General features: G+C 46.2%; 1 protein-coding gene across 10 annotated transcripts in view; it reads left to right on the forward strand.

Annotated features, from left to right (window-relative positions):
* The window catches only part of SETD9 (SET domain containing 9), a 240,609-nt gene that overhangs the window by 131,622 nt on the left and 87,507 nt on the right, over positions 1-21,480 (forward strand). For all 10 annotated transcript variants that reach the window (XM_069627307.1, XM_069627299.1, XM_069627304.1 and 7 more), the window contains 2 exons: positions 18,173-18,296; positions 19,323-19,438. In XM_069627307.1, coding sequence (XP_069483408.1) covers positions 18,173-18,296; positions 19,323-19,438 — 240 coding nt within the window. The remainder of the gene's footprint in view (positions 1-18,172; positions 18,297-19,322; positions 19,439-21,480) is intronic.

Raw genomic sequence — 21,480 nt, forward strand, 5'->3', positions numbered from 1 at the left:
GATTGAGGCATTCAGGAGCCGCAGTGATCAGGAGTAAGGGTGATGATTTTGAGATTGTGGCAAGTATCAGATTAACAGCACATGTTTCTGAGCAGGCAGCTGAACTAGTAGCAATGATACTAGCATTAGAAGAGCACGAGTACCAGGTAGTGACAATATATTTGGACTCTACCCATCTTACGTCTACCGTACATTCAGGACTGTCACGGTGGAGAAGGAGGGATTCCAGCCTGCAGACGGCACACCAGTACAGAATGCTCCATTACTAGAAAGACTGCTATATGTACTGGCATATGCCATGGCGGCTGCCGCGGTGAAGCGCGCAGCCCATACTAGGGGCACAGACTTAATTTCCCTGTGGCAACAATACTGCAGGTACAGGCACAAAAAGGGCAGCATATTTCCCACAAATAGCAGATATAGCAATGGCCCCACAAAAAATGATGCTTAACACTATAATGCATTATCATTAACACAAATAGTGGAACTGTGGGGGGACACACCACAGATTGAACAGGATCTTTGGATTAAGCAGGGATTCTCATCCCCCAGTGAACTGTTGTGGTGACAGGATAGCACAGGGAAACCTGTAATGCCTTTCGAGTTACTGACAGTAGCGTTAGAACAACTGCACTACCCAGCACACACCACAAGAGAGTATGTGGCAGCCAATGTTTCAGCACACTGGTTCGTCTCAAACCTACATGAACACATTGCGAACTTCATATGCCAGCTATACTGCTGGACATACCCTGAGTACAGTGAGAGGAGCAATACCCCGCCCTACAGGCCCATTTCAGCATTTGCATATAGACTATGTCAAAATGCTCAATGTGTAATGGATACAAATGTATGATTGCAGTGGTATGTCCCTTTTCATGTTGGATTGAAGCAGGACCATGTACCCATGCAGACACCAAGTTGGCCGCTAAGTTCCTTGTACGCGAGGTATTTCCCTGATGGGGAGTGTGGGAAGGGTTGCAGGCAGACAATGGCCCACACTTTGCAAGTCAGCTATTTTCTCAAGTGACATCCCTGCTTGGCTTAAAGCACAAGCCTTGTTCTGCTTACCACCCCCAGGCTAACAGTGTTGTGGAACGTTTAAACAGCCCGTTGAAGGAACGAATTGCAAATTGAAGGATATGCTACACAAAAACAAGTTGCATTGCTTTCCCCTGGCACTTTTTGCCCTACGCAATTAGCCAGGCTCGGCCCATTACCACACGCCCCATTAAATAGTGACTGCAGAAAGATGCACATGCCCATTGCTCCTCCCACTCGTGCTTAATTAGATGCAAAGTTCTGATACTGTGCCAGGTGATGAGATGAATGATTATTTAACTGCCATGACTAAAGGTTTGAAATTTCTCGACAGATAAAGGTACGGCGGTGGTGGGGCCAAGAAGCAACCAATGACAACAGGGAGGGAATTGTAGATGTGAATGCTGGAATACCCACCTTGCCCTGGTTCCCAGGTGATTTAATCTGTGTGAAGAAATGTATTCACAAGTGGCACAAGCCACGATTTGAGGACCCATTTACTATCCAGTATGGAACCCCCACTGCAGTAAAAGTGCGTGGCAAGAAAGCATGGGTGCTGTAAGGGTGCAGAAGTACGAGTCTGACACAGTGGTGACATATTTGTTGTCAAAGGCCTTTATTTGTAAAAGAAAAGGAAAACCTATATCTCTGAGGGGTTGGCCTACCTCAACAAAACATTAGAGTCTGTCAGGAGGTCTCGTGAAATAGTGTCCATCCTGTGTCCAAGCCTATTTCCATCCCTTACAATCCAAACTAAGGAATACTGGGTAATTTTATGATCCAGAAGGAGGCTTCTCTCACTCTGGCTACGGATTCGATTTTTCAGTTCTTGATGAGAAAACACAAGGAGTAATTCTTTAACTTTCAGTTTCTTGCTCTTAACTGTTCTTCCAAATGTATACAAAACACAGTTCTCAAATCCCAGAGGGGTGTCCATCCCCCTGCTCTCTCCGCTCGAACGTACAAATGTAGCGTCAAGTCTCGTTCACTATCCTGCCAGATTTGGACTGTAGATTTCCAAAACACAGTTCTCAAGTATCGTAGAGGTGATGGGGAGTCTCTTCCCCTGTTCTCCAGTTCACAACTGTCACCTCAATTCTGGTTCACTATCCTGCCAGACTTGACTGAGTTGTTAGAATTCCAGAAGATATCTCTTCCCCAGCCACTGGGTCTTCGACCCCTTGGTTTGGCTTCTTGTGCCTTTTTTTTCTTATATGGTTGCCAGACCCCTCTGGGCTGTTTCGGGATTTCCCCGACTTGCTCTTTAGTTTTTCTTCTGTGTGAGTCCCAGACCCCCTTATTTTATTTGCTTGTTTATTATGCGCCAAAAGCCATTGGGGTGCAACACGTACATAAGAGATGAAACCATCAAAGATGGGACAATTAGCAAAAGGAATTTACAGAGGAGAAGAGGGATTACTTAAAATGCAAAGTTTTTAGGACTTTCCTGAAAGCTCTTGGGTTGTTATCCCCTGTGACTGAGGTGCGAAGGGAGTTCCAAAATGTTGCTGCTTTGACTGGGAAGGATCTTACAAGGCTGTTTTTGCGCTTTTATTTTGGGCATATGATCTGCCTTTTGTCTGCCAACCGTAATGCTCTGGTGGGACAATAGTCTGCCAAACCGTAATGCTCTGGTGGGACAATACTGTGGTTTCAAGGTTTTCAGGTAGGGTGGAGCTGCTCCATGTACACACTTATGGATGATGGACTCTACTTTGAAAATAATGCGTTCTTGTATGGGTAGCCAATGTAGGTTCCTTCTACGTGATGAAATTGCGCTCTCGTCTTGTGAGTTTGACGATGCATACCACATTGTTTTGGAGTGCCTGACATTTCCTTATGTTGTTGGTTGAGGCACCAATCAGTAAAGAGTTACAATAGTCCAACCTAGATAAGACAGTAGCTCGAGCAATAGTTGCCATGTTGTCTCTGGTGATATATGGACGGATATTTTTCAAGTGATGGAGGGAGTAGTTGCAGCTTTTTGTCATTTGATTGACATAGGCATCAGAATTAAGGGAGGCCTCCAGGTGATGCAGCTTGTGCCTATTTGGAAGCTGGTATAATCAGTGCCTAGTTTAGCCCGTGCAGCCCTTGAGCCGAAGATCATCAACTCTGTCTTATTGCTGTTGATGCATAGCCAGTTAGATGACATCCAATCTTCAATTAGGTGCGATATGGTTGAGAGGGCTGCAGAGACAGTAGAATAAACGCCTGTTTCTATGACTAGCTGGGTGTCGTCAGCATAGCTGGTAAAGAAAACACCCAGGATGTCTAGGAAGGAACAGAGGGGTCTGATGTACAGATTGAAAGGTAGGGGAGACAGGCTTGTCCCCTGCGGGACTCCGCACCAAATCGAGCTGCATTTGAGCGGGCCTGCCCCCATTGAATTCTTGCCTCACGTTCGGATAGAAATGAGAGGAACCAGTCTACTGCTTTGTCTAAGCTGTGGCCTAGTATTTGTTTGAGAATGCCATGGTCCACCAGATCAAAGGCAGCGTATAAATCCAGCAGGGCCAGAATACCAACTTTTCTCAGTTCTGTAATTTGTAGCATGTGTGACTGAGGGTCCACTAAGGCAGTTTGTGCTATAGTTGGGCCGAAAGCCTGACTGTTTGGGATGTAGAATGCTATTAGCTTCAACAAAGCACTGGAACTGCATGTATACTGCTTTATCCAAGACCTTAAGGAGGAAGTTGCAGTTGGTGATTGGCCTGAGGTTGTTGGTGTCTTTGGGGTCAGGATTGGGTTTTTTCAGCAGTGGTGTGACTGCAACTGTTTTAATCGACTGGGCTACCTTTCCTTCCCTGAAGGAGGCATTGCAAACATATGAGTTCCTTGTGTTTCAGAAGGATTTTTGGTGGTATGTTTTCTGAACATGCTGTGGGTCTCATGGACTTTAGGTTTTTTCCATATCGCATGTGTTATGTTATGTTATGTTGCACTTATATAGCGCCTTATATACCATTGGTATGGTCTGAAGGCGCTGGTAGGTTGAACGCCCTTGGGAACCGAAGTTCAGATCAGTAGAGAGAGAACGGAGAGTCAAAAACGTGCGTGTGAGCACCGGGTATGTGTGCAGCTCGTGCGGTACTCGTGTAATAGCTGCTTCTTAGCGGTAGATGTGGTGGTTTAGAGATCAGGAGAATGTGTTCGTTCTGGCAGGATTTATCCGGAACGGATGTGGCTGCGTTAGGCCTGAGGAAAACGCCTGGCTGGGGGTGTGATACCAGCAGTGTTTACATAGAATGATGTGGAGTAAGCGGCGGATGTTGGTATGAGAACAGTTATACCGAATGGTGTCATAGTATCTCTGTGTTCTAGTTGAGTGGTGATGTAAGGAGAGAGTAAGCGTGGTGGTGTGATATGATGGGTTATATGCTCTTTCAATGAGCACACTTCTAAATGCAACTTTCCCAGAGAGGGTACTGGGCGAACTTCTAAATTCAATTTTTCATAGCAAGGCTACTGGGCGAACTTCTAAATACAATTTTCCACAGAGAGGTTTATTGGGCACACTTCTAAATTCAATTTACCAGAGAGGCTATTGGGCACACTTCTAAATGCAGCTTTCCAGAGTGTCTATTGGATACACTTCTATAATCAACTTTCACCGATGCTATTGGGAACACTTCTAAATGCAACTTTCACAGCGTGGCTATTGGGCACACTTCTAAAGCAGCTTTCATAGAGGATATTGGGCACACTTTTAAATTCAATTTTCCACAGAGAGGCTACTGGGCACACTTGTATAATCAATTTTCAAAAGGCTATTGGGAGCAGCAGTGTCAATTTCAGAGAGTGAGAAAGAAGGCTGGCTTGGCAGTTTATCTTTTATACAAGGAGGTGTTAAGTATATTGGCCCTGGACTGCATTTTGTCTTCAATTTTCTTTCTTGTCTTGATGATTTTCTCCTTAAAGGCAGCCTGCACTGTCAGTGTGTCTTGGGTAGTGGGCAGAAAAAAAATGTGGAGGCCGTTGGGTTTCCCCAGAAGTTTTAGAGTTTCGAAAGGGTTTCTGGAGCTATTGGCCGCCTGTTCAGTTCTAAATTGTAGAAATTCTCTTACTCTCAACCACTTTGTTTTTGTAGGTTTTGTCTGCCTGTTTCCAGGCATTTTTATTTTCTTTGGATTGGTGTTTTAACCATGTGGATTCCAGCGTTCGCTTCTCTTACTTTACTCAGTTCGGGCCTGAGCCATTTTTTGGTGACCAGGATTGTCTGTGACAAGTCTGCTTTTAAGAGGTGCAACCTTATCAAGCAGAATAGTTAGCCTTTTTTGATATTGGTACAGAAGGGGTTCAGCTGAGTCAGTGTTGGAGGTTTTCTTCATAATGAGGTTAAGGCAGGTTGAAAGATCTAGGGAGTCTATCTTCTTGAGGTTCCTACTGGTGACACATCTGTCTGAGTTTAGAGGTTTTTTATGCCCCTTTGGAACCTGAATGTGTAGATCAATGGTATGGCGATCAGACCCGATGCATGGCAGTGTTTGATCGATCTGGGCAGTTAGGTTTCTGGTTAACACCCAGTCTTGGATGTGGTTTTTGTCAGTGGTGGGTACATCATTGACAACTTTGACGTGTGTGTTATTTAAAGCTCTCTCGAGTTCAACTGCCTCTTTAACAGACTTGTCCCCCTTCCAACTATTAATATCATCAAGGAAAAGAGTGGCACGTTGGGCGCCTTCTAGGGAATTTAGGACGTGTATTATTTCCTCGTTGAAATTGGGCATTGCAGTTGTTGGCCTACAGATCAGGACAATATTTATACAACTATTATGATTAGGGGTCATTTTAGCAAGCAGAATTCCAGTCCTTACAAGCAACACTGGTTGCAAAGAAGTCTAGCTTGGTTTTTGCTATTGTTGCCACCCCACCTCCTACTCTGGATTCCCTATTTTTACAGAGCATAGAGTACCCTATGGGTATCACTAGACTGATTGAAGGTCCATTGGCTTCCTTCATCCAAGTTTCAGTTAAACACAGGATGTCTAGGTTTCTGTCAACAATCATGTAGTGAATATTGGTCGCATGGTTGTTCATGGATCTAGTATTAAGGAGAGCTATTTTCAAGGAGGTTCCTGACATGTTTTTGTGTGGGGAGTGGCCCTTGTTTGCTGCTTTATATCGGAGGATTAGCCCTTAGATTATCGCAAGAACTCCCTGACTTGTTTTGGGCCTCTGCTGCATAACTCTGTGCTTCTTTGGGCTTGTGTGGGCCCTTGACCCCTGTGTACTGCTTTGGCGTGCCTCGCCCAACTTCATGTGGGTTCCAGACCCTGGTACGCTGTTCTGGTGGGGCTTCCCCGCCTTCATATGGGTCCCAGACCCTGCTGTGTTGCTTCTGTGGGTCCTCTGTCCCTATTTAACTTAATGACCAACTGAACAGACCTGGTACGCGCTCCAGCCAGGTTCTGTTCCACATACAAAGTCTCTTAACTTTCTTTCCGGCTTTTATAGTTATCCCTTTCTGTCTCCCGAAACATTGCTATGTCTCTTTCCTTTCTTTGGCCCCCTCTGTGTCCCACCAACTGGCCCAACCCTTTGCCTACCTCTGGGAAATGCTGTTGCGGTTTTAGGTCTGTCCTGGGAGTGGAGCCAGGCTTCGCTGTTGCTTCCACAGTCAGTGTCCTGCTGTCGATGAATCTGCAGCGGTAGCCCTTGCATCCTTGACGGTGCAGCTTCTTCTTTCTTTGGCTTCGCCAGTCAGGTTTTCTCCTTCCCTGCCACCGGAAAAGGTCCTTCATCCATGGACCTAGTGGAGACACTCGTGCCTCCACAAGAGCCTCTCGTATCCTTCTCCATGGGTTTCTCGCCTCGGAACCGGTGTTCCTTTTCCTCGCTCCTCCGGGGCTGGCTTGATGGGGTACGTAGTCCTTCTTTGGTTTTCTTATCATCGGGACTGCCTGTAGTAAACTGTACCGCGTATGTTGGTCCCGCTGTGGGATTTGGCCTCTCTGGTTGATCTTCTTTGTGCCAGTGATTGTATGCACTTACAATCATACCGGGATAAGGAAAAGCGTGGCTTACCTAGGTGGTGTGAATGGAGTCTTCTACTATACAGAGGTTCATAGAGGTGTGGGGGATGACAGGTGACTGAGTGGGGTGAGAGGAGAGAGGGGACTGAAATGAAGAGGTGAATACTGCAATCTCCCAAGTTTATCGTCACTGGTCCTATGGAGGGCTTCCCTCCCCATGAGATCACCCACTGAGAACTATCCCTAGGAGGACTATCGGGTAGCAGCATCACCACCCTGGCCACATGAGAAGGGGCACCCACCCACGTGAGCAATGACAATACCCTGGGATTCGTGACATACCCTTAGTCTCGTGCAGCTGGCTTCTCCATCTGGTAAAGGAAATAGGGACAGAAAATCAACTTTGCCCGGTTCCTTACTTTTGCAATGTTCTATGCTAAAGCAGAAGGGTTACAGGTTGAGAAACCAGCGCATAATTCAAGGATTTGCGTCCTAACTAAGTGAGGGGCAAGTGGTCTGTGTTTAAAGTAAATTTCCTCCCAGTGAGATAATATATTAAGTGTCCCACTGTACATTTTATCAAGCATTCCTTCAGCTCTATTGTGGCATAGTTTTGTTCCATAGTAAACAGTTTTCTACTGATATAAATCACTGGATGTTCTATCCCCTCATATTTCTGTGAGAGGATTGCTCCTAGGCTCACCCTGTAAGCACCAGTTTGAAGTACAAACTCTTTATTAATGTTAGGGACTTTAAGAACTAGTTCACTGCACAGTATATTTTTAAGGGTATCAAAGCAGCTTTGTTCTTCCTTACCCCACGTTATCTTCTGAGGTTCAGCATTCCTCAGTTTGTTGGTCAAACAGGGCGTGATGGATGAAAGATTTGCAATAAAGCGTCAGTAGTATCCTACCAGCCCCAAGAAACCCCTTAGAAATCGCTTGGTTTTTTGCACAGAGGTTTCCTTTACAGCTCTAAACATTTCTACTTGGGGTTGGCCAATCCGTTGCCCACAAAGAATCCCAAATAGCCCACCGCGGATTGGGCCAAATTAAGCTTCTTTGGGTTGTCGGTTAGTCCGGCCTGTTGCAGGGCTTTGGTAATTTTGTATAGATGTGTCATGTTTTCCTCCCAGGTTTCACTATAAATGATGATATCATCTAAATAGGCCCCACAGAAACTAGAATACGGTTTTAGTACATGGTCCATTAGCCTATGGAATGTTGCTGGGGCACCATGAAGTTCAAATGGAAGTACCTTAAATTGAAATAGTCCTCTCGGAGTGGAGAATGTGGTCTTCTCCCTGTCTTCAGCGTTCAGAGCGACCTTCCAATAGCCTTTGGTGAGATCCATTGTGGAAATATAAATGGCTGCGCCCACTCAATCATTAAGGTCACCTACAATGGGCATGGAATATTTGCACACAATGTCATTTTCGAAAATCAATACAGAATCTCCTTCATTATCTGGTTTGGCTACCAAGGCTATTGGTGAGGACCATGGACTCTGAGAGGGCTCTATAATGTCGGCTGCTAGCATTTCCTCCACTTCCTGAAGGACTATTTATTTTCTAGCCTCTGGGATTCTGGATGGAGTAAAAAAAGTGACCAGAAGCAGAAAGGATACGAAAGGTCACAAGGCACAAAACAAGAACATTATTTTTGGAAGGCATCTAACGACGCACTGGACAATATCCTATCTGAACATGGGCTGTTTAGCAAGGCATTGATGATATTTGCGTCTCTTTTCAACCCATGCTTGCCAACCGCAGCAAATGCCACATGTTTGCAGAAAGCAAGATGGGCATTAAGGCAGGCTATAAATGCCACTGAAAAAGAGTTCAGTGCCATTATGGAAGACCAGAGAGCTATCAGATTGATTACTCTCCAAAATAGGTAGGTCATCGACCTCCTCACTGTCATGGAGGGAGGCGCTTGTGCAAAAATCCACTCTGCGGGTTGCACATTCATACCAGCTCACAATGAGCAAAATGGGAGCTTGACAAAAGCTAGAAGTGCCCTGCAAAATATGCACACAAAAATGGTCCAAGAAATTATTGAAGCTGAAGATGACGACTGGTTTGCGGCTCTGTTATTGTGAGTGCCTACCTGGCTAGGTTATGCGTTCAAAATACCAATATCCGTTCTGGTATTGGTACTAACAGATCTTTGTGTCTTGAAAATAATATTAGCACAGTGTAGGAACACAGGGGTGGAATGTTGTAGAACAGCACATGATGATGGTGATATTGGGTAAAGTTAAGGTGGTACACATTGTGAGAAACCAGAAGGTGTCTAACCCGCTGGTCACCGGGGATCTCTTACTCAGGTGGCCAGGGCATGCCCATTGCCTTTGCATCCAGACCCTGGGGATGGACTAGTGTGGGAGGATCTTCTGAGTGAGGGGTGTTTGGGCAGTGGGACACCAGATAGCAAGACACGGTATCCCTCCCCTTCAACACCTTTACCCCATCCTACCAGGTAGGATACGTGGGAACTGTACCCCCTTTCCCATCACAAACACTATCACACAGACAGCCAGCTCTGGGAGAAAACAGACTCGCACCCGAGCAGTGTACCTGACATGTCCTGCTACTATGGCCATGCAAAGGCAAGCAATTACTGACAATCACTCACACCCGGCTTCCACTAAACTTCCCCACATGGATAAAAGGCGAGGCACGAGAGCACACTCTGAGCGAGGCAGACCACACAAAGGAACAGCAGTTTCGAGTCAGCAGCTGAAAGAGGGGAGAAAGACGGGAAACCAAGGAGGGATATAACCTCGACATTGTTGTCAAGAAACCATCACTGTCCAGAAACCTTCGAAGCAGAAAGCATAAGGCCAGGAAACCAGACTGAAGAATCCTGCATTGTGTGTCGGAGATACCGGAGGCCCTCCAGCGTAATCATCCAAGAACAAAGAAGCATTAGAGAGATCAAAACAGCCGGTTAGTTGGGAAGATCGATGGAAGACCGATCTGTGTGAAGTCAAGGTTGCAAGCAGCAACATTGTATAACAAGCGTTGGAACGAAGATTGTTAAACATGTGTGATGAAAGACGCGAGTAAAGCTAAACTGCTGATGAATGTTTGAACTTGAGAACGATAGATACGATACCATTGAGAGAGTGATCCGGCACCATGAATGTGCTAAATCAAAGGTCTCTGTAAGGTTTCCCATCAGGAGAAATGAAAGTAGAAGATTGATGAAAACAATTGTGTGAAGTAAATCGAAGTGGTCATGCGACGGTTTAAGCAAAACCCATCGCACATTCAACAGGGTTCGATTTTGATACTAAGAGGATCCTGGCCCAAACGAGGGAGAGCCACATCAAGAGGATCTGATCCTGAATGAGAGAGATTCGAGCCCGAACGAGTTAGACCAAGTGTGGACATTATGATAAAGGGGGTCTCCGCCTGAAGGGAGACCAATGATTAACGTTGAAAGCGAGAACATGTGCATGTGAAAATCCTGCTAGGAATGGAACTGAGATTTGTTTGTTACGACAGACCCTCTGCAGTAAGAGACTGTGGGCCTCATTACGACCCGGGCGCTAAGTATTGGTCATTACCGGCATGGCGCAATTACCGTGTCCGTGCTGGCAATAGACCGCTAAAAGCAGCCCATTACGAGTTCGCGGCACGAGCTTTGCGTCATGCCGGTAATGACCTCACCGCCATAGCGTTAAAGTCCGAAAAATCCCCCTTTGCGCCACCATCTGTAGTGGAAATAGCACCTCTGGCATCCAAGCCATCGGCATTAGCGGTCACCTCTATTAGCGGTGACCGTAAATACGCGAAACCAGAAGTAGCGTCATCGCACAGGAACGGGAAAGAGCACGGCGGCCATCTTTAAAAACACAATCCATTGCCATCCACCACAACCAGGAGCCATCTGACCCCCAGAACTCCAACACACCTCCACCACTACCTGTTGCAATTTAATATGCCAAAATCTGTGAAAAAAACGGGAGATCGCCTGCGCAAGGAGCGCTTCTCCAGAGAGGAGCTCACCATGTTAGCGGAGACACTGCAGGAACATGCAGATGTGGTGTTCTCAAACGACATGGCCCGTGCAGCATTGCAGCGCAAAAAGCAGATTTGGATAGAGGTCGCCCAGAGAGTCAGTGCCGTTGGCACCACAACACGCACACCCAAACAATGCCGTAAGCGCTGGGATGACCTACGTCTACGTGTGCGGAGCATACTGTCCGCCAACCGCAACCTTGGGATGGCGACAGGCGGAGGTGCGGAGTCCCCCATAAAACTCCAACCTTGGGAGGAGATATGCGCCTCCACCATAGGCACCGAGGCAATAGAGGGAGTCGGGGACATGGAGCGAGGAGCCCCGTCATCAGCCGATGCAGGTAGGTGTCTCAAATGAAACAATGCTAATACCACCACGATGATGTCCACCTGAACTGACAGTGCAATTATGTAGAGCAGGGTCCACCAGACACATAAGTACAAGACTGCCTACAGGCAGTGCAGAGCATCACCTTGTCCACTTGCATATTGCACCCCATATGTGTTGCAACCCAGACGCCTCCATGCATCACCCACCCAAGAGTGAGGCAACCCGTATGTCACTCCCCCCAATTTTAATCATCTACCATTCCATATCAATGCAGCCACCCCAATGCATACCCGATGCCCATAGACACATCACTAACCCTCTCCCTCCTTTGCTCCCCCACAGGCACACATTCTGACAGCGGTGATGAGGCCACCACAGAAGGAGGCCAGGGCTGAGGAGGGTGAACACCGCCCCTCAACCTCAAGGGGCAGAGGCCATCCTGCACCACCTCAGAAGGCCATGTAAACCACAGAGGCCACAGCACCAATGTGCACCACGGCCCCCACAACAACACCCACACCAGCCACCATCACCCAGGAGGCATTGGCAGAGGGCACACCATTGTTTGGCAGCAGCACAGTCGGTGAGACAGCTGCCACAGCAGCCGTATCGGACGACGAGGGCGACGTACAGCTGCATGGCACAACACCCGCCATAGGCCCCCTCCAATCTCCACACCTATCCCCATGCAGCGTGGTGGACGGCAGCATGCACGGGCTGTCACCTGGAGATTCATGGCCGGCAGGTTTCAGCCCCACGCCAACTGTCCCTGATGACCAAATCATGGGGGAAACGCCTCACACTTCCACCCCAGTGACAACCACCCAAGAGGGGATCATGGTCATACAGAGGCGCCAGGAGGAACTCACAGGGCTGTTGATGCAGCATATTACCGAATGTACCCGTGCAAGGGATGACATCAGGGATTGTGCTGCATCCCTAAAAACAGCCATCGAGTCCACCTCAAAGGACATTTTTGCAGAACTTGCAGCAGTGCGCCATGTCCTCTCGGAAATGGTGGCAGCAATGCGGGACATGCATCCACCACAGTTCCCAGGACAATCTGGCCAATCATCAAATGCCAGCTGTACTAGGACCAGCCCTGTGCGTCGGTCTAGCAGGAACCTGCACAGATTGGACAAGGGGGCACCTGGTGCTGGAGGAGGGGGAGGGCAGTAGGCACAGCCATGCATACTGGTGCCATGTGGACTACTGGTGCGTGCTACTGCACACCATGTGTTGGGAAGTCAAGGGGGAAAGGGGGAGAGGGTGTGTGGGGGAGTTGAGGGGGCAGGGGGAGAGGGTGTGTGGGGGAGTTGAGAGGGTGTGTGGGGTGGAGGGCTTGTTCACTTTGTTATGGTTGTTTAATACACATTTTGGTGACTCATGATTCACATGTGTGGACATTGCTTATTGCGTGTATGTGCTTTATTGGTAAACAGTCTACAGTGTCCATGTATCTGACACACCCAGTTCCCCGAGTGCCACATCCATGTCACACTCCATGTCCATATGTGCTAGAAACATTGGTTGATCAGTGTCTGACGCATGTCACGTCCCTCCTGTGCATCGCTGCCTCCCTGAGGTGCTGCCCCATCCCCACCCTCCTCATCGTCAGGTGGTTGCAGTTCTGCACCAGGGGGCAGGGGCACATTCCGTCTGATGCACATATTGTGTAGCATGACACATGCCATGACGATCTTGGCAACCTTCTCATGGAGGTACAGGACTGTCCCACCAGACCTGATGAGGCAGCGAAACCGTGCCTTCAAGAGGCCAAATGTCTGCTCAATCACCACACGGGTACGTGTATGTGTACGATTGTAGTCCTCCTCATGCCTGTTCTGTGGGTTCCTGACTGGGGTAAGGAGCCACCTCCTCAATGGATAGCCTGCATCACCTGCATGTGGGCAAAAATGCATAAGTGTAAGTCATCACATCATATGGGACCTTGATCAATGACACCATAGCATGCATTGATTTCCTGATTGCAACCACATTCCCATGCATGAATGGAGACACACGATGTGACTGCTATGTGTGTATTCCTCTTATGGACTGGTGTGCGTGCCATTGACTAGTGGGCACTGGGGGGTCCAGTTCCTTGTAATTGCTCATGCACTGTGTTAGTCCACGCCGGTTGTTTCCATGATCTGGCTGATGTGCAGTCATTTGTATGCTTTCATCCTGGCACCGTTGATGTCAGCCTCATGATGATGTCACTATGCACAAAAAAATGGTGTAATGCACTTTTGTTGGACCTCTGTGTCAGTGTAGTGGTGCATTAATGTGACTCCTATGTACGCAGTAATGGGGGACTGTCATTTCAGTCGATGGTATTTGGTGCTGTGTATTGGCTATAGTAATTGCTTGTAGCTGCATTGTGTTGAGGGGGTTACGGTCTGATTAGGTACAGTGCACATGCAGATGGCTATGGAATGGTTGTGACACTGCATCATTTACATGTTAGGGCAGCTTTCATCTTTCAGTATGTGGTCAGGTGTCGGGTCCAGTCTGGGCCGCTTTTGGGTATGAGCATGGTCCATTCTATCAGGCACTCGCAGCCAGGTGAAGTATGCATCTCTACCTCCCCCCATCTCAGCCAGGTGAAGTATGCATCTCTACCCCCCCATCTTAGCCAGGTGAAGTATGCATCTCTACCCCCCCATCTCAGCCAGGTGAAGTATGCATCTCTACCCCCCCCCCATCTCAGCCAGGTGAAGTATGCAGCTCTACCCCCCCCCATCTCAGCCAGGTGAAGTATGCATCTCTACCCCCCCCATCTCAGCCAGGTGAAGTATGCAGCTCTACCCCAATCACCTAGCCACATCACATTTCCATGGGCCTAACATGCGACTCACCGAGAAGCCAGGATCCCTGCGTGTCACTCCATGTAGCGTGGTATCGTGGAGTTCCGGATGACCATTGAATCATGGGTTGATCCGGGGTATCGGGCACAGCAATGTGTGATGATCTTGTTTGAGTCACATACCATTTGCACGTTTGAGTGGTATAGCTTACGGTTGCGGTGCGCTACCTCCATGGCATGTAGGACTACCAATTCCACATGGATGCAGTCGATGGCGCCAATGCAACCAGGGATGCCGGCCAGTGAATGGAAACCAACTTTGGTGTTTGAGATCTCCTGGACAGACCATGGTAAGTAAATGTGGTCGCATGTGTGCTTCAGGAGAGCATCAAGCACTTGATTCAGCGTACGTGAGAATAATGGTTGTGATATGCTATGCATGTGCCCCACTGTGTGCTGGTAGGTGCCTGTGGCCAGGAAGTGGAGCACAGACACTACCTTCAGTAGGGGTGGGATGGCGGTGCGTGATTCAATCAGGCTGGCAAAGTCGTCATGTATCATATCCACAATGGTGGTGATGGTGTCCCGGTCCAAACGGTACAGGGTATGGATCTGCTCAGGGGTTAGGTTGAATGGACTGGCTCGAATGCGAGGGATTGGGGGCTGCTGCGTGGTGGCACTGGCTGCACTGGTAGGGCATGCTGGCCCTGCCTCGCCCTCCTTCTCCTCCTGCGTCTCCTCTGTGCTGCCAGTAGTTGTTGTTGCTGCAGCAGTTCCACAGCAATCATATCCTCCAGCCCCAGCATTGCTAGTAGCATTGGAATCATTGTGGAGTGTGACTGGGTGTGGTGTCCTCTTTTTGTGCTGGCCCAGTCTGTATTGCCTCCACCTGTGTTGATTGTGTGCACCTGTGGCAGTTGGGAACACTGCACATGGTCGTTTACAGGTGGTCCGCAGTGCCGGAATTAGCTCCATGCCGGTAAGGTACTTTTCGGGCTTCAGTAGGGCGTTGTTTGCATGTCTGCCAGACTTGTGATGTTCCCCTGTTTGCGCCATGCCGGTATTTGTGGCATAGATGGTCGCGTGCCCGTGCTCCGGGCGCTATTAACGGCACAGTTAATTACGGTGCCGCTAATGGCGGATACTCGTGTCATTATCGGCCGGAGCGGTAAGCGATGCCGGTAATCCTTTACCGGCATCGTGGTCACTTACCGCCCGGGTCGTAATGAGGCCCTGTTATTACAAAAGAGGCTTTGACAGAAGTTCTTGATGTCTGCGCTTTGAAATGCATCCTCATGGTCGAGAAGCCATAGTGTGTGCGAAGCTCGAACATGCTGCCTTGCTCCCTGCTGAAATCATGGGGAAGGGAACGCGACTGCTCAACCGTCCTGACATATTATTTACTGAACACTTTTCTTTGTTGCATACATTATAGTCCCACACCATTTCTTATACGAAGTAAGGATTGGCAATAGGGTTATTAGTATAAGCCCTTTTAGTTTGACTGGGACTTGACTAGGACTGTTTGATGGTAGTATCTTGCTCCCATCCTTAAATTTAGGTTAGATAGGCGTTCAAATAACCCATTGGAAGTTCAATAAACACCCTTGAACTGAGAGAACTTGTGTCTGTCTGCACTGTTTCATACCATGCCTTCTTTACAGCATGCACAACCAAACCGATGAACCACATGAAATTCATGTGATTGAATGACCGAAATGACTCCCAGGCACTATGTTTGAGCCCCCCCCATCAACCCAGAAAATTATACTGAGCACTAAGTCCATTGTGAAGGTGGTGGGGAGTGCTGTTTCATGACATGTGGGTCAGAATGATATATAATATGTAGAACAAGGAGCAGCCTGAGGGGTGGGGGGTAGTTGGGAGTGGGGAGTGTAAAATATGGATACGCAAAGATGAGTATGACCGGAAGAACGAACACGTAGGTGTGGTTAATTCATTGACGAGAGGGCGGAGTGTAATAATGGAGAAAAGGGTTGCCCGAGGTCTGGCCATGACCTAACCAGTTCCTTAGTTCCTGAGTATGCGCGCAGATATAAGCTGAGAACTAGTCTATAAACAGTCAGTGAAACACTAAGGGCCACGCAGCCACCATTAAGAGTAGAATAGGTTGTAGGGCGCAAAGTAGTTGCAAGTAGGAGCGTTGCAGAATACCCAGATACGGTTACACAAGTAGTATAGACCTGAGTAGGTAGGGGAAGGTGCAGGTTGCTGCATGGAATAATAAATGGTGGCATGCATGCAAGACATGAAGAACACAAAATGGCGGAGAATGAACAGAGGTACCGCCATTACTTAGACCAAACTCTGCAAGGCCTCAATTCTGAAATACTGTAGCCTGACATAAAATTGCTTAACACAAGATTCCAGGCCTCACAATGCTCATACGAGCCCCAAAAAATGTCAGTGAGCTGAAGGATTTTCTGTTTAGCAAGCCAAAACCACACCAGCTAACGTTTCCCAGGGCATACAGCATACAAGTATTAAAGTTAATTTGTTTTAGTTGGTAGCAGAGAGAAATGGAGACATCCTTGAATGCCAGGTGCAAGTAGCTACCGTGCCATAGTGGATGAATACACATCGCCCGAGTGCTTGCCAAAGTAGAAAATCCAATAAATAGATGAAATTAAGCTCTGAACAGAGATCCTCTACCACGTGATCCAAACAATGGGCATTTAGTGCACCAGCAATTTTCCTAGTACATTCGGTAGGTAGGGGAAGGTGAAGGTTGCTGCATGGAATAATTCAGACATGGAGACGACTCGGCAAGGCCACAAACAGACTGCAGATAAGATCTCAGGCCTGGGTACTGGAAGGGAGTAACTTATTTAAATTGGATCATAGCGGTTTGCCCTTCTCTCCTTAATCACTGCATATCTTGAACCTGCTTAAAAGTGCTGAGGCCAGATGAGCACATAACTGGCCAATCATACCCTGTTCTTCTTATCGACTAGTGTAATAGAATGCCAACCAATAGCATGTTGGATTGAAATGTATAACTTGTAGAAGGTTGAAGATAGGAGGAGTTAAGAAGGATCAATAATAACAGGTTCACTTATAGATAAATCTATGTTCTATACTCTACCAACAAATCGAGTAAAGGTTTTTATAATGATTACTAACTACATCAGTGATAATGATTTCTTTGTTTTAAAACGTGTAGTTCCTTATACCATTTTGAGATTGTCTTTGTACACTCTCTCCCAGCGGCCGTCTGTATCGGATGAAGCTGGGTTTTCTTGAGCACTTGGAGTTACTCTGTTTATTGAGTTTTTCTCTTGATTGGTATATGCTGACATTATATATCCTAACATGACATAGCATGACTTGACATGGCATATCACAACATACACATAGGATGATATATTACATGACTTTAGGAAATGCTTTATTATGACTTGAATTAACATAACGGATTGTGACATGAGTCCACCCGAGCCAGCCTGCGACCCATTAGCAGACCCTGCCTTGAAGCCACAGTCTTCAGTGCTGCGTCCACTGCTGAATGTAGCCTTGCTGCCATAGAGGCCCTAGACAACCATGGGAGCATTAGCCTCCCTTCCTTCCGGCAACAGACAGTAAACACCTGCTGAACAAAGCAGTAAAACCCGGCCGATGATGGGTTAACTGAACATAAGGGAACATGGAACTTATGTGTAAAGTGGACATAATATAAACTGGCAATGATCTGCTAAGTCTATACTGATACTAGGGATATGCAAACGACTGACAAAATGATCTGCTAAGTAACATGAGATAATTTAATAACTGGGCACACAGTAAATAGATTGATATACTGTATGGGTTTGCTAGAATCCAACAATGATGTACTAACAAGGCATAATGTATATTGGTCATGATGTTCTGATTAGGTTAAAATTTACATACACAAAAAATTGATTGAATAATATTTAGTCATCAAAATATTTGACATTTGCCACTATGATTGTACTTGTTTTCTTTTGCAGGTACCATTTATCAGGTGTACGAGCCAATCTTTTTCCAGTCCATTGGAAACCCATTTATTTTTAGATGCATTGATGGCATCCTTATTGATGGCAATGACAAAGGGATATCAAAATGTGTTTACAGGTGAGACTTTTAAAGAAAATTGAAGCACATTTGCACGATAAAGGTTGCCAATCCGCGATCCCACTGAGTAAAGCATGGGAAACGGCAAATGAACTAAATTGTAATTTAGTCTGCAAGTAAATGACCAGCAGTCGTTAGAGCACAAATACCTTTTACTAAATGGCACACAATTGATTTAGAAAGATTTTCTCTTTCAGCACGTAGTATTTTGTACAATATTCTTCTCTCTCTTTCGCCTTTCTAATTGAAGAGGAGAGAAGCTGTTTTTCCACTGCTTCTGAGAAAGTTCACATACACATTTCTTTTTTCTCACCTTTAATTAGCTAAAATACTTTGCTATCCATAGAGCACTCCTGGCCTAGGCTTAAATTTCAGCACTTGCTGGAAAAATAGATTTGGTAATCTTTCTCTTTTCAAGTGGAACTTCAAAATGGTCTCATAGTACAGCCTAGACGGACACATTCGAGGATTAATTCACCAAAATGAGATTTTGAAATTAGCTTTATTTTTAGAATGAAAACAGATGTTAGTAGTGCTCCCTTTGGCTTTCCTCTGGAGGACTTGGTAATGCAAGTTACCCTTGCTGTTTGCATGGTTGTTCAACCGTCAAATGATCTTTCAAACATTTTCTTTTTCTTGTCACTGTGTCGCTGTAATTTTTCCATGTTTCTTTTGGGACTGCCTCATTTGCCACACCCTGCTGGCCCTCTATTGAAGCTATTTTATTTGATGACTCACTGGTAAATATGTGGTAATGAGTGAGGAATGGTAGACATCGGACAGAAGAGCATAAAAAAAGGTGGGTGGATGTGGTCAACACTATAGATTATTGTGTTCTGTTGTGAAGGCCCTTCATATGAGGTGGTGGTATGAACGGAATTGTGGCAAGCCAGGGGTCTCACTGGCTAATGATTTAAGGAATCACACTAGGGAACGCACAGGTGTTAGTGGTTACGAGTTGATCTGTTCAGTTTATTTCTTGAGGTCTGAGTGCAGCAAATGCTTCTGCTCTTGTATTCGTTTCAGATCATGCAGCAGAAGAGACCAGCTAGGCCCTTTTAAACTCAGCGATGTCACGTGGCTTACACCCCATCATCGGAACCCACTGGCAGTGGGGCAGTATGTGAACAACTGTTCAAATGGTAAGTTTCAGTTTCTGTAAAATGACAACCCAAATATTGATAGGCAAAGTTCTGGTAATTGTCACACTTAGGTTGTCTCTAATTACATTACACCGGCTGAGTATGGCCTGATTCGATTTACTGTGCTGTAACTGAAAGGGGCCCCTAGGGGTCCCTCGTGCTATGGAGACAAGGCAATGACCATATACGAAAAGATGCGCCAGACACGAGGTTTCAAAATCCCAATGCTAGGCTTTATTGCAAGCAAAAGATAGAATCAATTGGTCAATTCTGATCTCACGCCCCACGACGTGAGTTTCCTAGACCTCGAGGGAAGCAAGAGAGCGAATTACATACATCAGTTACATATATACAAAATGCATATCATATAATCAGCAAAGTCATGTTCAACACCCCTCTGTACTTAGTTCCTTTGAACTCGGGATGCCGATGGACATATCCGACTAATATGACGATCATAATGCTTTCGATGTCTATTCTAGTAACAATGTGCAATTTAGAAAGTGCGGAGGCATCTTTTAGAACACAGTGGTTCTGTTCTTGGAAGCAATCTGTACATGGGGGGGGAAGAGCCACATTCCAAGCTTTACTATCTATGAGGTACTATTTGTGTCCTGGGAGCCGACACGTTCTAAGGGGTTTTGCGAAGGGGGGGCCGTAAGAGAAGCATAATTCAAGCCTTTAACTGTATTATTCTAACATAGTCTACCATCTTACGAGACTGGCTGGCAGCTGTGAAGTGATTAAATGCCCTGCAGCTTCCTCCCAAGGCTACAGAGAGGGAGCGTGGGCATTCCTTTCTGGGCTACTCATGAGGAGTTCAGCAAACTCTTCAGTCGCGCGACCTTGTCCTTTCATATTCAGAAAACAATGTTAGCAGTTGAGCAGAGTAAGCAGAATCCGCAAGAATTGCAAGCTGCAAAGCAGTGTTTTAGACAGAAAAGCAAAATGGCGATTCTGCTACGTTTTAAAAAGGCCGCTTATTGGTCAAGCATAACAGTCTATATTTCTATAATTCGGTGCATAAAACGGTTGGCCCATGGCCATCAAGTTATGTCTGTCATTCAAATGAAGGGTATTCATTTTTCCAGATTGACAAACCCTCCTTTTGGCCATGTGCCAAACGTCTTATTTATTCATTGTATCCTCCTCTTCTGAGGAGGAGTCTGGGGTATCTGTATCTGAATCATCTCTATCATTAATGTCTATCGCCATGAATTGTTTTACTATTTTTGTTTCCTCAGTGTCTGTTATTCCAGCCATGTGTTTGTTTTCCTCTCAACACCATGTGCATACATCCCTTAGTACATCCATCAGTTATTTCAGTGCATATCATTGGTAAGCATTGTATGTAACAGCATGTTATGAATATCCCAAGTACCATCATTAGTATTGAAATTAACTTCCATCCCCAAGACCGCAATAATCCCCATAACCAGGATTCTATCCCCCATCCCCCTGCTTCAGTAGAGAGTGTGGAACTTATGACATGTAATTTCCGGATTGCTTTAAATATCGTAGGGGAGTAATCATCGATATACACACAGCATGCAGTTTTTACGAGCTTGCAAACTCCCCCACGATCAACTAATATTATATCGAGAGCCATCCTGTTTTGAAGTGCCATCAGTCTTATTCCTTTTTCTTCTAACGTCATATTCAATAAAATATCCGTTGTGGAATCTATTGTTTTTTGTAATATCCAGACAGTTTTCTTATATTGTAAGAGTTTTCTATCTGGGACAAGAACGGTATAAATGATTTGGCTATATCCATTGCTATCATTCCATCCTCACTACTCCTTTGAGTTCTACCTTTTGTTCGTCTGGCTACTTCTGCTGTTTCCAAGAGGAATACTCCTGGAAACAGTAGACCTAGGTAGCATGTACCTCCCCAGTTCCTAGGTAACCATGGATATGCTTTTTCTCCACATATAAAATAAACAGGGTCTCCCACGTACACAGGTTCTATTTCATGTTTTAAAACCACTGTGTTCAGGCAGTTACTAAACGTTCCCACTTTATAGGAACCCTTTTTCTGTA

Source organism: Ambystoma mexicanum, chromosome 6p (assembly GCF_040938575.1).
Source record: "Ambystoma mexicanum isolate Mex_15411 chromosome 6p, UKY_AmexF1_1, whole genome shotgun sequence".
NCBI lineage: Eukaryota > Metazoa > Chordata > Amphibia > Caudata > Ambystomatidae > Ambystoma > Ambystoma mexicanum.